At 39.7% G+C, this 13,141-nt stretch overlaps 1 protein-coding gene across 6 annotated transcripts in view; it reads right to left on the reverse strand.

Moving 5' to 3' along the window:
- Positions 1 to 202: 202 nt before the first annotated feature.
- TRPC4 (transient receptor potential cation channel subfamily C member 4) overlaps positions 203 to 13,141 on the reverse strand; it is a 201,140-nt gene continuing 188,201 nt past the window's right edge. For all 6 annotated transcript variants that reach the window (XM_040448277.1, XM_040448275.1, XM_040448272.1 and 3 more), the window contains 3 exons: positions 3,753 to 3,794; positions 3,536 to 3,625; positions 203 to 1,586 (listed from right to left, as the gene is read on the reverse strand). In XM_040448277.1, the coding sequence (XP_040304211.1) occupies positions 864 to 1,586; positions 3,536 to 3,625; positions 3,753 to 3,794 (855 nt within the window). In that variant the 3' untranslated portion in view covers positions 203 to 863. The remainder of the gene's footprint in view (positions 1,587 to 3,535; positions 3,626 to 3,752; positions 3,795 to 13,141) is intronic.

A 13,141-nucleotide genomic window follows, 5' to 3' on the forward strand; every position in this document is an offset into this window, starting at 1 on the left:
TGTTTAAGGAGCATTACCTACTCTAATTTATTGTTATTCTTTTCTCGCACTGAGAAGTTTTGCCACATTTTGAAATTCTATTATTCATAAAGCCTCATATTTATACTGACTAGCAACTGAACCTGAAAAAGGTCATTTAAAAAAACCTGAAATAAAACTTTCTTCATGACAAAGTCTCATTAAAAATCATCAATCACCAATATTTATTAAGACAAACATTTATTTTACTTACTGAAATGGAAAAGTGGGCATCCTAGAACTCCAAAGTACACCTGCTTTTCATTTTAGGAGGGGGTTTGATCACGACTCCATGAAAAGAAGGCTTGCTTGCTTTAATCTGTGCTATATTTACATGTTCAGAAATAATTTGGTAATATTTGTGTTTTAAAGCCAAATTGTAGGGCTGCCCGAAAAGTCCTTGATGTGTAACCATCTCTAGAGATCCCCCCAAATTATGAAAAGCTCTAATATTTCAGCTGCATTGTTTTTCTGCATATAAAAATACCTACTATAGGAGTCAACTACCACATGAAATAAGTTGCATTTGTTTTAGTTGAAAAAGAGAGCTAAAAATTTCCTGTGGATTATTGCAATAGTACAAGAATACAAGGTGCGTTTATTTATTAACCAAAAAAAAAAAAAAAAAAAAAGGTAAAACAAATTGTGAAAGCAAAAGCTGGCTATGAAACCAGGGTTTTTGATAGCCTTTGCCTTATTTAAACAGGTTACACGTTAATATGCGACAGTTGATAAATGCTATGAGGTGGAAGTTAGCATTTGCTAATATACTTTAAACATCTCCCCCTACCCAGGGCACTATGGAAAATATGTATATGTATGATCAATGCTCCCTCCTTCAAGTATCACAATCTTGTGGTCACATAATCTTCGTGGGTGGCTGTGTCCGTGAGGTTTCCATCATAGTCTATACTGGAGTCCTCTTCCTTTGCGTGCTTCTCCTTTGGTATTATTGGAACAGTGTCCTCCACCACCACCTTCTCCGACTTGAAGGAACACACTCTCTTGCCCACCTGTAAACCCAGGGTGTCCGTATTCCTTTCTCGATGGTCTACTAAGATACACTGTTCACTGAGACCAGGGATGTTCAAGTCACCCCGCGAAGCTAACCCTCGGGTTTCCAGTTGAATATTCCTCTCCAGTGGTCTTTCGGCCTGCTGACGAGCAACTTCTTCTGAAACAGAGAAGATTTGGTTTGCATTTTGCTCAGCAGCGTTTTGTTTTGACCGTCTGTGAAATAACCCAAAGTTTTTGATATCGGTCACAAAGTTCACTTTTCTCTGCTTCTCTCTTGGGGGCTCTTGCACCACTAGGGCGGAGCCATTGCTGATGTTGTGTCTTTCGGAGGCAATCGCTGCCGATCGCGGGTGAATCAGGGTGGTTAAATCGAAAAGGCTGAAGTTCTTTTTCTTGTCTTTGCTACTGCCTTCGTTGTCACTCTTTTCATCCGAGTCCGCAGAGTTGGAGGACTCCTTTGTGGCCTGAGCCGACTGGACGGTTGAGAGCTTGCTTCCTCTTAGTAACCCCAGGACTTCAAAGCGGAAACTAGAAATGTCTTGCTTTAGTTCCTAAGTGAAATGTGAAATGAAGAAATTTAGTTTGTGACTTAAACAAACATGAGGGCTCATGGTGAGCACATTTCATATATGGCTCTGATGTGTTTTCAATCTTTTTTTTTTTAAAGTTTACTTATTTATTTTTGAGAGAGAGAGAGAAAGAATGAGCAGGGAAAGGACAGAGAGAGAGAGGGAGAGCGAGAATCCCAAGCAAGCTCCATGGTGTCAGAGCAGAGCCGAGCAAGGGGCTCAATTCCATGAACCCTGTGAGATCACCACCTGAGCTGAAATCAAGAGTCCCAGGCTTAACCAACTGAGCTATCCAGGCACTCCTACTTGTTTTTAAGAGCCAGGATTCCATTTTTGCTGTGGTTCTGTTGAGAACTGCCTGTTCTGTCCCTGGCACTAGAGTCATTTTGATGCCTGCTAATTTCCCTGTTGGCAGTTATGTAGTAACAAGGAGACCTCCTGGGGTTGATGCAAAAGGAAACAAGAGTATATTGGATTTGTGGGACTATAGTTTCAAATGCTTCCTTTCTAAAATATTCACCTGCCTTCAGGTCACCTCTCATTCTCTCAGGGATGCATTTTTAAAAGGGTTCTCATGTTAGCATATCTTTCTGTCCAAAGGGATATCTAAAACAAAATAATTAAAGTGGTGTCTACTGTTCCAAGAGTTGGCAGTTACCTTCAATTGTTTACTACCTTGGGGTTGCATTTACCTCAGCACCTGGGGCAGCTACTAAATCTCGAGAATTGCTTCAGATCAGACAGCATTTCTCAGATACATCCTCTACTCTTATCTTTTTGGACACTGAATTCTCAGTCCTACTCTTTTTGGATAACTGAGTTCTCAGTCCTAACCTGATGGTGGCCTTCCTGGTGGCTTCGTGCCTCCAACCTATTTCCTAAAGCACCAGGAATCATTTAACTACAAAGTGTGGATGTTGTGACTGTGAAGAACATTTGGGATCCTTTCAATCTGTGCTTTGCGTTTTGCAATTCATCTGTCTTCTTACCTAGCCAGCTGTTCATCTTTATTCTCTTGTCAAACCTGACATTCTCAGTTAAAGGATCTTCTTCAGGGTTTTTTTATTTGTTTGTTTTTGCCTATAAGACCCTATTGACTTCACTCATTCTTTCAAAACCTCTAAGAACTCAGGCAGAATAACAAAAACATTTTATACATGTGACTTGAGCATGCCCACATATACATACATATTTCATGTATTCCACCTATCTCCTCTGATGGAATAAAAAACACAAAAAACCTCAGGGAGAAAGACTAAGTTTGTAAGTTACAATTAAGCACAAACCTTCAATTTCCTGCTACCAAAGCTGTGCATAGGACAGAGAAGGTTTTTGTTGTTGTTTTTAACATGTTGGTTACTACATGTTTCAGGCTTAGAAATCAGACTGGAATTTCAAAAACTAAAGCTCACTCATTCGAATGTTGCTAGGATCAGCAAGTTAAAATGCCACAAGGCACTAGGATTTTCTCTGTCTCCAAGTCCCCTCCACATTTCAGATTTAATGTGCTTTAAATTTTTTTTAATGCTTATTTAGTTTTGAGAGAGGGAGACACATAGTGTGAGCAGGGGAGGGGCAGAGAGTGAGGGAGACACAGAATCTGAAGCAGGCTCCAGGCTCCGAGCTGTCAGCACAGAGCCCAAAGGCAGGGCTCGAACCTATAGACCGCAAGATCATGACCTGAGCTGAAGTCAGCTGCTTAACCAACTGAGCCATCTAGGTGCCCCAGATTTAATGTGCTTTAGAATAATGTATTTTGAAAGGAGATTTCACTGCTTAAAAAAAAAAAGAAGCCTTGAATTTAAGAGTAAGAAGGCACACAGGCTTGCTGAAACTCATGGCCAAGTTGCCAGTTCTGATAGTAAATGTGCTGCATCTGGTTCCCTGCTCTGCAGAACCTGCCCCCTGGTGATGAGGATGCAAATGGTTACCTTAAAGTTCTCTTCAGTCAGACCTTCTTCAGTTTTGGCATCTCTGATCATTGCGGCAACATACCTCTTCACCAGGTTCCGCATAACCTCCTGAGGCATGTCGAAACAACAGAACTGACATTCAGTGCATAAATAGGAATTCTCTCTTGAGTCCATTCTAAAGATGGGACAGTACTTCATTTTAATGCAAATTTCAAGATAGAATAGAATAACTTACTTGATACTGGTGATGTCTTCTCAAATTATCAGCAGCTCGCCTCTGAAAAGGAAAAAGGCATTTACTTTTCAGTGTGATATATTACCATTTTGGAAAATAATTGATTGTTCCTTTTAAAAAAAATTAATTTATTTGTTTTGAGAGAAAGAGAGGGAGCAGGGGAGGGGCAGAGAGTGAGGAAGAGAGAGAATCCCAAGCCCCACACTGTCAGTGCAAAGTCTGACACGGGGCTCGATCTCATGAACCATGAGATCATGACCTGAGCCAAGATGAAGAGTCAGTCGCTTAACCGACTGAGCCACCCAGGCACCCAATTCATTGTTCTTTTAATCGAGAATATATTTTTCCTCACTTCTCCAGAATGAACATTTTACTAGACAATGAACAATAGCTAGAGAGTGCCTCACATGAATCAAAAAGAATGAATGACACAAAACAACAAAGTGCAAGGTTATAATCCCTATGGCAGTTAACATATAGACCAAGTCAACAATGATGGGAAGGTTGTTCTTTTAAGTATTTTAAATGTTTACTTATTTATTTTTGAGGGGGTGGGGAGGCAGAGAGAGCTGGAGACACAGAATCTAAAGCAGGATCCAGGCTCTGAACTGTCAGCACAGAGCCCAACATGGGCTGGAACCCATGAACCGTGAGATCATGACCTGAGCCGAAGTCAGATGCTTAACCAACTGAGCCACCCAGGCACCCCGGGAATGTTCTTTTAACAGAAGGTGATAGAAAATTAGATAATCATAGCTGATACTACCCCAGATCACTTGCAATAATTCCAAGAGATACAGATGAGACATATCAAATACAAAATAAATATAAAATAAAAATAAAAATTCAATAGAATAAAAAGCTTACATTATAATAATATATGGAGGTCTTCATAAATATCAACATAGCAAGTTTGAGAATTTAGCCATTACATGCAACATGTAATCAGAAACAATGTCAGACCACTACACCCCCAACACTAATTTCAATCAAATGTACATTAAGAAGGGACTGCTGCTTTAATTAGATAGTTAGATTTAAGAAAAAGTGGAAGATTCTGTTCAAACATAGGGTTCATAAATTCATCATTTTAAAAAGTAAATATGAGGGGCGCCTGGGTGGCGCAGTCGGTTAAGCATCCGACTTCAGCCAGGTCACGATCTCGCGGTCCGTGAGTTCGAACCCCGCGTCGGGCTCTGGGCTGATGGCTCAGAGCCTGGAGCCTGTTTCCGATTCTGTGTCTCCCTCTCTCTCTGCCCCTCCCCCGTTCATGCTCTGTCTCTCTCTGTCCCAAAAATAAATAAACGTTGAAAAAAAAAATTAAAAAAAAAAAAAAAAGTAAATATGAGTCCCAGCTATCATTATAACAATATCAGAATGGTTTGGGGATGCAGCTGGGTTTAGCACAGAGCAGTGGTGCTGGAGTGCAGAATGGAGAGAGATGATGCCCAATGACTAAAAAAAAAAAAAGTCCATTATAAATTGAATAAAATAATAAATGACACTAATTGCATATTTGCAGATTTCACAAATATTTTAAAGATACCAGAAAAAAGCTATCAAAATTGTATTTTATGCATGTTGAATAATCAATATTTATTATTAAGGAAACCGAACAAACTTATCTAAAATAAAAATATTTGTGTAATAAAGGAATGAATTTGGTAGATTGTAAGAAAGCAAAGACATAACATATCTAGGGTTTAAACAAATCTTTTTATCTTGTTCCTTACTAAATACTTAATCATAGGCTGATAAAATAGAATTTTATAAAGAGTTAGGAATACATCACTGTGAAACGATATTAGGAAAAAATCAAACAATGCAAAAGAAACTTTTTTTTCTCTTTAGGGGAATAGGAGGAAATGGCATTTTCCCTGGCCAGGAGAATAGATTTGTTTTTCATGATTATTAGTGACTTTTAGGAGCAGTTGAGACAATGTTTAACTTCTTAAAAGCCACTAATTTATTTAAATACCATTCATTTTCAAATGAATCTTAAACAAGTTTTCAATATGATTATGGTATTCCTTAAAGACTGGGAAGTTTGAAATTCACTACGAAATTAGGATATCTTGGAAAAAAACAGCATGAGAAGGAATTTTATGACAGGGCCACAAGATGGAGGTATATGACTACCATTGAGACATAGTTTAGCTGAAATTCAAGACAAAAAGGACTTCTATAAGGAAAGGAGCCATCCAGATCTCCTTAAGTTTACCTCAAGTGGACACAGATACTAAAGCAAGATATACGCCAAGTTCTTTAACACTCTCACTATAGATATTGTACAGGAGATCTGCACTCCATGATTTTAGTAGATAGAAACTCTGAATTTAGTATAGAATTTAGTCAACTCAATTTTGATTATTTTGAGTTTCTATTGTATTTTGCTATTCTGTTTTGGTCAAAAAAGTCAATAAAAAGTCGGCAACAGATGGCAATCTGAAGTCATGATTTAACTTTAAATTTCCTTAATGAAAAATTAAAGAGTGACAGAATCAGAAAATTATGAGTAATACGAGAAAATGATCACAATGCATCATAGTATTCAAAAGAGTACAAACTGTCTTTCCTTCAACAGAACCTAATTCATAAGCAGATCTCAAAATTTTAATACAAATATAAGAAGATCAAATATTACACTTCATTTATTTATTTACTTATTTATTTTTTGTGAGAGATCGAGCTCACCGCACATGTGGGGAAGAGAGGCAGACGGAAGGAGAGAATCTTAAGCTCAGTGCAGAGCCTAATGCAAGACTCGATTCTATGACCCTGGGATCAAAGATTACACTTTAAAAACTAATTCCAGGTTTATTTTTTTTTTTTAGGGAAAAGGTTTTTAAAAAGCAAAATAGTCTCGCAGAAAGAGAGTACATAGAAAAAGTTTTCTATGATGAATTTTAGGAACTATTCAATATCCATAGCCCGTATCTGTATAAGTTAAAACAGTTAATTCTTTCTGCTCCACTTTTCTTCAACACCTACGTTGTAATACATGTCAGTTGAACTTCAGTATCCTAGGAAAATAAGAATGGATGAAGCTAAACATCTTCTGAATATTGAAACAAATGAATGCAATACATTCGCCAATGATGACCACTACATAATGCAGCTCAGATCTCTCTCATGTCTGTCTGTCTGTCTATCTATCTATTTATTTATTTACTTTAAAATGTTTATTTAATTATTTTTGAGAGAGAGAGCATGAGTAGGGAGGGGCAGAGAGAGAAGAGACAGAGAATCCCAAGCAGGCTCTGTCCTGGTAGCCCAGAGTCGGATGCAGAGCTGGAACTCACGAACCCTGAGGTTGTGACCTGAGCTGAAATCAAGAGTTGGATTAACTGACTGAGCCACACAGGCACCCCTCTCATGTCTATTTAATCTCTCCTTTTCTGGCTAGCACCACAGACATTGTAGACTATCACTATTATGCCTCCCTGTTTCTACTTTCTTACTTTCTGGCAGCTGGTGGAGTATCACTTTAAGAACATGTACTCAGGAATCACACTTGGGTTTAAAGGTGACTGAACCTAAATAAGGAATTTATCTCTGAGGTCCTCTCCCATCCCCATATTTTTATTCTCTAAGGTAAAGATAAACTCACTGGATGGTTTTGAAGATTAAATTAGATAAGAGATTGAAGACATCTATCACTGACTAATGTTAAATGGTTCCCATCCTTTTTCCATTTTTTCCCCTTTCAAATTAATAACATGATTTAACACAGTTTTTTAAAAATATTCTTGGGGCACCTGGGTGGCGCAGTCGGTTAAGCGTCCGACTTCAGCCAGGTCACGATCTCGCGGTCCGTGAGTTCGAGCCCCGCGTCAGGCTGTGGGCTGATGGCTCGGAGCTGGAGCCTGTCTCGGATTCTGTGTCTCCCTCTCTCTCTGCCCCTCCCCCGTTCATGCTCTGTCTCTCTCTGTCCCAAAAATAAATAAACGTTGAAAAAAAATCTTTTAAAAAATAAAAATTAAAATTAAAAAAAAATAATAAAAAATATTCTTGATTCACAAAACTTGTGGATAATTTGACACATATCAGGATTACCCCAGAGGAAGTAAAAGAGGATGTAATTGTTTCTTTTTGTGTGATTTGCATGACATTTCATGCTTGAGGAGCATTTTATTTAGGTAAAGAGTTGAATGCTTTTAACCTAGGCAATAGAGGTTTGAAAGTAAGAAATTTGCATTTAAGTAACAGGGTGAGGAGATAGTTTTAGTAAATATGGGTAGATGTGACACAAGTTCTGTATGCAGTAATTTTTGTTTTATTAAGACTCTTTTTTTAGAGCAATTTAAGCTTCACAGAAAAATTGGCAAGTTATAATTGATTAATCTACACTGATACATTATAATCACCTAAAGTCTGTGGTTTGCATTACTGTTTACTCTTGGTGTTGTAATTTTACAGGTTTGGACAAATGTATAATGACATATATCTATCATTATAATTTCATACAGAGTATTTTAACTATCCTAAAAATCTTCTGTTCTTTGACTGTTTATCCCTCCCTCCCCTGATCCCACCACTTCAGCTTTGTAACGATGAATCTTTTTACTATCTCCATAATTTTGCTTCTTCCAGAATATAATATAGTTAGAATCATACTGTATATAGCTTCTTCAGGTTGGCTGTTTCATTTGGTAATACTTAAGGTTTCTCTAAGTCCTTGCATGCCTTGATAGGTCATTTCTTTTATTACTGAATAAGTAATATTCAAGTGTCTGGATATACCATAGGTTCTTTATCCATTCACCTACTGAGGGAAATCTTGGCTGCTTCCAAGTTTGGGCAATTATGAATAAAGTTGCTATAAACATTCTTGTACAAATTTGGTGTGAACATACCAAATTTTCTTTTTTTTTTTTAAATAAAAAAATTAATGTTTGTTTTTGGTAGGCAGAGAGAGAGAGATAGAGAGAGAGATGGAGAATGAGTGGCAGAGGGGTAGAGAGAGAGGGAGACACAGAACCTGAAGCAGGCTCCAGGCTCTGAGCTGTCAGCACAGAGCCGGATGAGGGGCTTGAACCACGAACATGGATGGGATCATGACCTGAGCCGAAGTGGTGCTTAATTGAGCCACCCAGGTGCCCCTGGAAATAAGTTTTCACTTATTTCACTCATTTCACTCCTTTGTCAAGGAGTGAGACTGCTGGATTGTATGGTAAGAATATGTTTAGTTTTGTAAGAAACCATCAAACTATCTTCCAAAGTAACCTACCCTTTTGCATTCCCACCAGCAATGAATGAGAGTTCCTGTTGCTTCGCATCCTTACTAGCATTTGCTGTTGTCGGTGGTCTAGTTTTTAGGCAATCCAATAGGTGTGGAGCACTGGTCAGTCATCTTTTTTGAGGTTCTGAAAGTTTCATGAACATCTCTGCATAATATTGGATTTTTGCTGTGACCTCCATGAATTTTCCTTTGTGGGTTTCTATTTCATGAATCTTAGCTTCTAGGGCCAATTTAAGATCTATTTATTAAGTGGTTGCAGGTACGTGGAAGAGGCTGCAGAAACCAGAGATAAATAAAACACACCTTTTGCCCTTAAACGGCTTGTTGTCTACTAGGTGGATGCCAAGAATCTCTAGAGATGAAGGTAGAATACAAGCACCAACGTGGGCGTGGGGGTGGCGTCTTAATGTTATTTGAGTCCAGGGAAGGAACAAGTAATATTGGGCAAAGCGGCATTCAAACAGGGAAGGGGATTTCAGAATGGATGAGAAAGAATCATGGAACTTTAACAGTCAGATGCACAGACATTCAGGTGTGCAGAAAACTGGAATACAGCGAGCAAATATGCTAGTGCTGGTGCTGGTGGGTGAGAGACACAGGAAGGCAACTTCCACCAGGACAGCGGCAGTGTGCTCTGATAATAGGAATATATGGATTAGATCATGTTGGAGAGTGAGCAGGGGTTTTTTATGCAGCATTTTAGAAGGCACGGCGAATTCAGTGGTTGGTAGCACCTGGCTTTTTGACTACTTGAGTGACTTGTGAAGAAAGTTGAACTTCCATTATAATTACCTGGCAGCAGTATGTTTTTCTAAATTTTTTTAATGTTTAACTACTTTTGAGAGAGACAGAGACAGAGTGTGAGTGGGCGAAGGGAAGAGAGAGGGAGACACAGAATCGGAAGCAGACTCCAAGGCTCTGAGCTGTCAGCATGGAGCCCCACTCGGGGCTCGAGCCCACGAATTGTGAGATCATGACCTGAGCCACAGTTGGATGCCTAACCGGCTGAGCCACTCAGGCACCCCCCTGGCAGCAATATGAAGTAGGAAAGATGAGTAGGAGAGAATCAGTAGATATTAGTGGGGATGCTATTACCAGAATGTAACTGAAGAGTAACTGGGTGTGAGCTAAAATGGTTCGCAGTGTGAATGGGAAGGAGGGGGCAGCAAGAATCACAAGGAGATAGAGAATGTTGAAAGGGAACAGAAGCCAGGGGGGTTGGCAGCTGGGGTGGGAGCATGATGACAAAGGTTTTTAGCCTAGTTGCTGAGATGTTGGTGCTATTAAAAAATGCCAGTGGGGTCTCTTGGGTGGCTCAGTCGGTTAAGCATCAGACTTTTGGTTTCCGCTTAGGTCCTGATCTCATGATCTCATGGTTTGTGAGTTTGAGCCCTGCATTGGACTTCACGCTGACATTGTAGAGCCTGCTTGGGATTCTCTCTCCCTCTCTCCCTCTCGCTCTTCCCTCGCCCTGCTTATGCTCTCTCATTCTCTTAAAATAAACTTAAAAAAATAAATTTCAATACCTGACAATTAACACATAGGATTAAGAACAGACGTATTATTTCTTAGAACCAAAGATCTTGTCTAGTCTCATGGCCTCATTTATAAGTAAGGAGACCAAGGCCCACAGAGTCGAGAGAGTGACTAAATACCACGGTGCTGGCTCTAGAATCCCCAGCTAGAACTCATTCTCTACACTCTGCTCTCCATCAACTAGACACTAAGAGACATTTCAACACATCTGCTATGTATTCTATAGTTTTGCCTCCCTCTCCCAATACATCTTAACTTGAGGGTCAGCACCATTAACACACTGGATCCATATTATTACTGATTTACAAAAATCAGTAACCACAGAATGCATGGTATATGTTGTATTAGTTTCTTAGGGCTGCCATACAAAGTGTCACAATCTGTTTGGCTTAAGCCAACAGAAATTGATGATCTCACCATTCTGGAGGCAAGAAGTCACAAGTCAAGAGGGAAATTTTCCCTCTGAGGCAGGGTAGAAGAAAGGAAGTTTCTTCTTCCCAGCTTTTCATGGTGACTATCAATCCTTGATGCTCGTTGGTTTGCAGCTGGATAATCCCAATCTCTGCCTCTGTCTTCACAAGGTGTTTTCTGCCTGTGTCTCTGTGTCTTCACATGGTCATGTTCTTATAAGGACTCTACTGCAATATGACCTCCTCTTAACCTGACTAATTACATCAGCAATGACACTATTTCCAAATAAAGTCGCATTCTGAGGAAGTGGAGTTTAGGACTTCAACGTATCTGTTTTTGCGGGGGGGGGGGGGACACAATTCAACACATAATATATGTACTCTTTGCAATAAACATAATGATAATTTGGGCAATTAGTGGTATTATTAAATACTATACAGTAGAATTATCATCAATAATACCTAGCACATTTGCTAGGTTTTTGTTGGGTAAAGATCAGCTGAGTTTCAAAGGAATTTACTCTCACAGGGGAAGGTATCACATCTTATAATGATCACTGGAGATGACGGAGAACAGAACTGACCAATCTGTGTTCATAAAAACAATGCAGTATGTTGGAGAAAGATGTACATTTTAAGTTAGCGGTTTTCTCTGCAAATTATGTCAGGAATCTAGCGCCACTTACAGGATGTACCTTGGCAGGGTGGCTTTCCACGTGGGTGCCCAAGGCACACCTGTGCGCCACATCAGCATAACTCACAGTTTGCGGGTTCCTCTTGATTTGTTAGGACAAGATAAAGGCAGGATGTGGATCACAGAACTAATGATAAAGGAAAAGACCAAAGAAACCACTGCTTCTGTGAGGGCACCCCTCATGTCCATAGACGTGTCAGGTCAGGTTGCCTTAGAGCAGGAAGGGTTTTGCAGTCGTGAAAGAAAGGGCTCTGGGGAATCAACTGTGACATTTTCTCGCTCTTTATCTCTAGTTCTCTCCACATCCATGTGGAGTGTCAGGCTCACTTCGTGTAGCTGGTTCCCTGCAGTCAATTGTCAGTGCTGCTCTCTCTCATTTCCACCCTGGTTTTGTCTATCACTGATTTCAAGCCCATGAATTATGCCTTTTATTCTTTGCTCTGCTTGGTGAATCCCTTAGGGGATGCAGCATGCTGTGCTCTTTTCCTTTTAAAAATGAGTAAAAAGACAAGGGGCTATTCTAAGATGTGATCCCTTTTTAAAAATTACATTTTGGCTCATTTACAGAGGGAGCTACATATTATTCTCTATAAGCACACTTTCTATGCATATGAAAATAAACATTATAACATGCTTGAATGTCACCTTGTGAAACCAAATATTTAGAGTTCAAGTATCTTGAAGTACCAAGAATATCAAGCAATTCATTCGTCTACATCCCTACCTGGGAAAGAAAACTTAATTAATGGGCCCCACCAGCAGATTTTACAGCAGTAAATTAGGGGTTGAGAGAGACTCATGGATGAATGCTATCTGATCTGTAAGATTTGTAGTTAGGACTACTAAAAGTCATGAAGAATAAGGGGCAATACCTTCTGATAAAAATACAGTCTGAAAAGCATGTACTATTAGCATTTGTCCTCCAGTGATGTAGCTGCTGCTAATCCATTCACTGTTTTCTAATTCTTTGGCAGTGACATAACTGAGTGTATTTCTGTGGCAACTGGTCAAGCATGAGTATTCCGTCTGTGGTCCTAGAGCTGAGTGATGCTAAATGACCCTAACAGACATTGTGTTTCATGTTTTCCTCACTATGTTGTGCTCAAGAGAAAACCAGAAAGTGGAAAACAAATCCAAGCAAGTTAAAATCACTCTTTATAATTCTGTCAAAAGGCTTCACATGTCTTAGTCTGAGATCTTGACCTATTAACGTAAGCATTCCATTTTAGAAACCTGGTCTATGGCATTGAAATGTTTCATATTAATTAAACACTTTGGCTGTGACATCTGTTTACTTTAATTAAATGATCTGGACCCCTTCAGCAATGAGGACAAAAGTTGCTTTTGTTTTTGTTTAAAAAGCTGTGCTAGATACCAATGCTTTCCCTAACAGGAGTTTCTCGTTCTCCTCCTCCCCCTCCCCCCTCCGCCCCCCCCTCCCCCTCCCCCCCCTCCTCCCCCCCGACCGCGCGGGGGCGCCCGGGGGGCTGGGGGGGGGGGGGGGGGG

The sequence above is a fragment of the Herpailurus yagouaroundi genome, unplaced genomic scaffold, assembly GCF_014898765.1.
Source record: "Herpailurus yagouaroundi ecotype Mexico unplaced genomic scaffold, PumYag 197, whole genome shotgun sequence".
NCBI classification, from domain to species: Eukaryota; Metazoa; Chordata; class Mammalia; order Carnivora; family Felidae; genus Herpailurus; species Herpailurus yagouaroundi.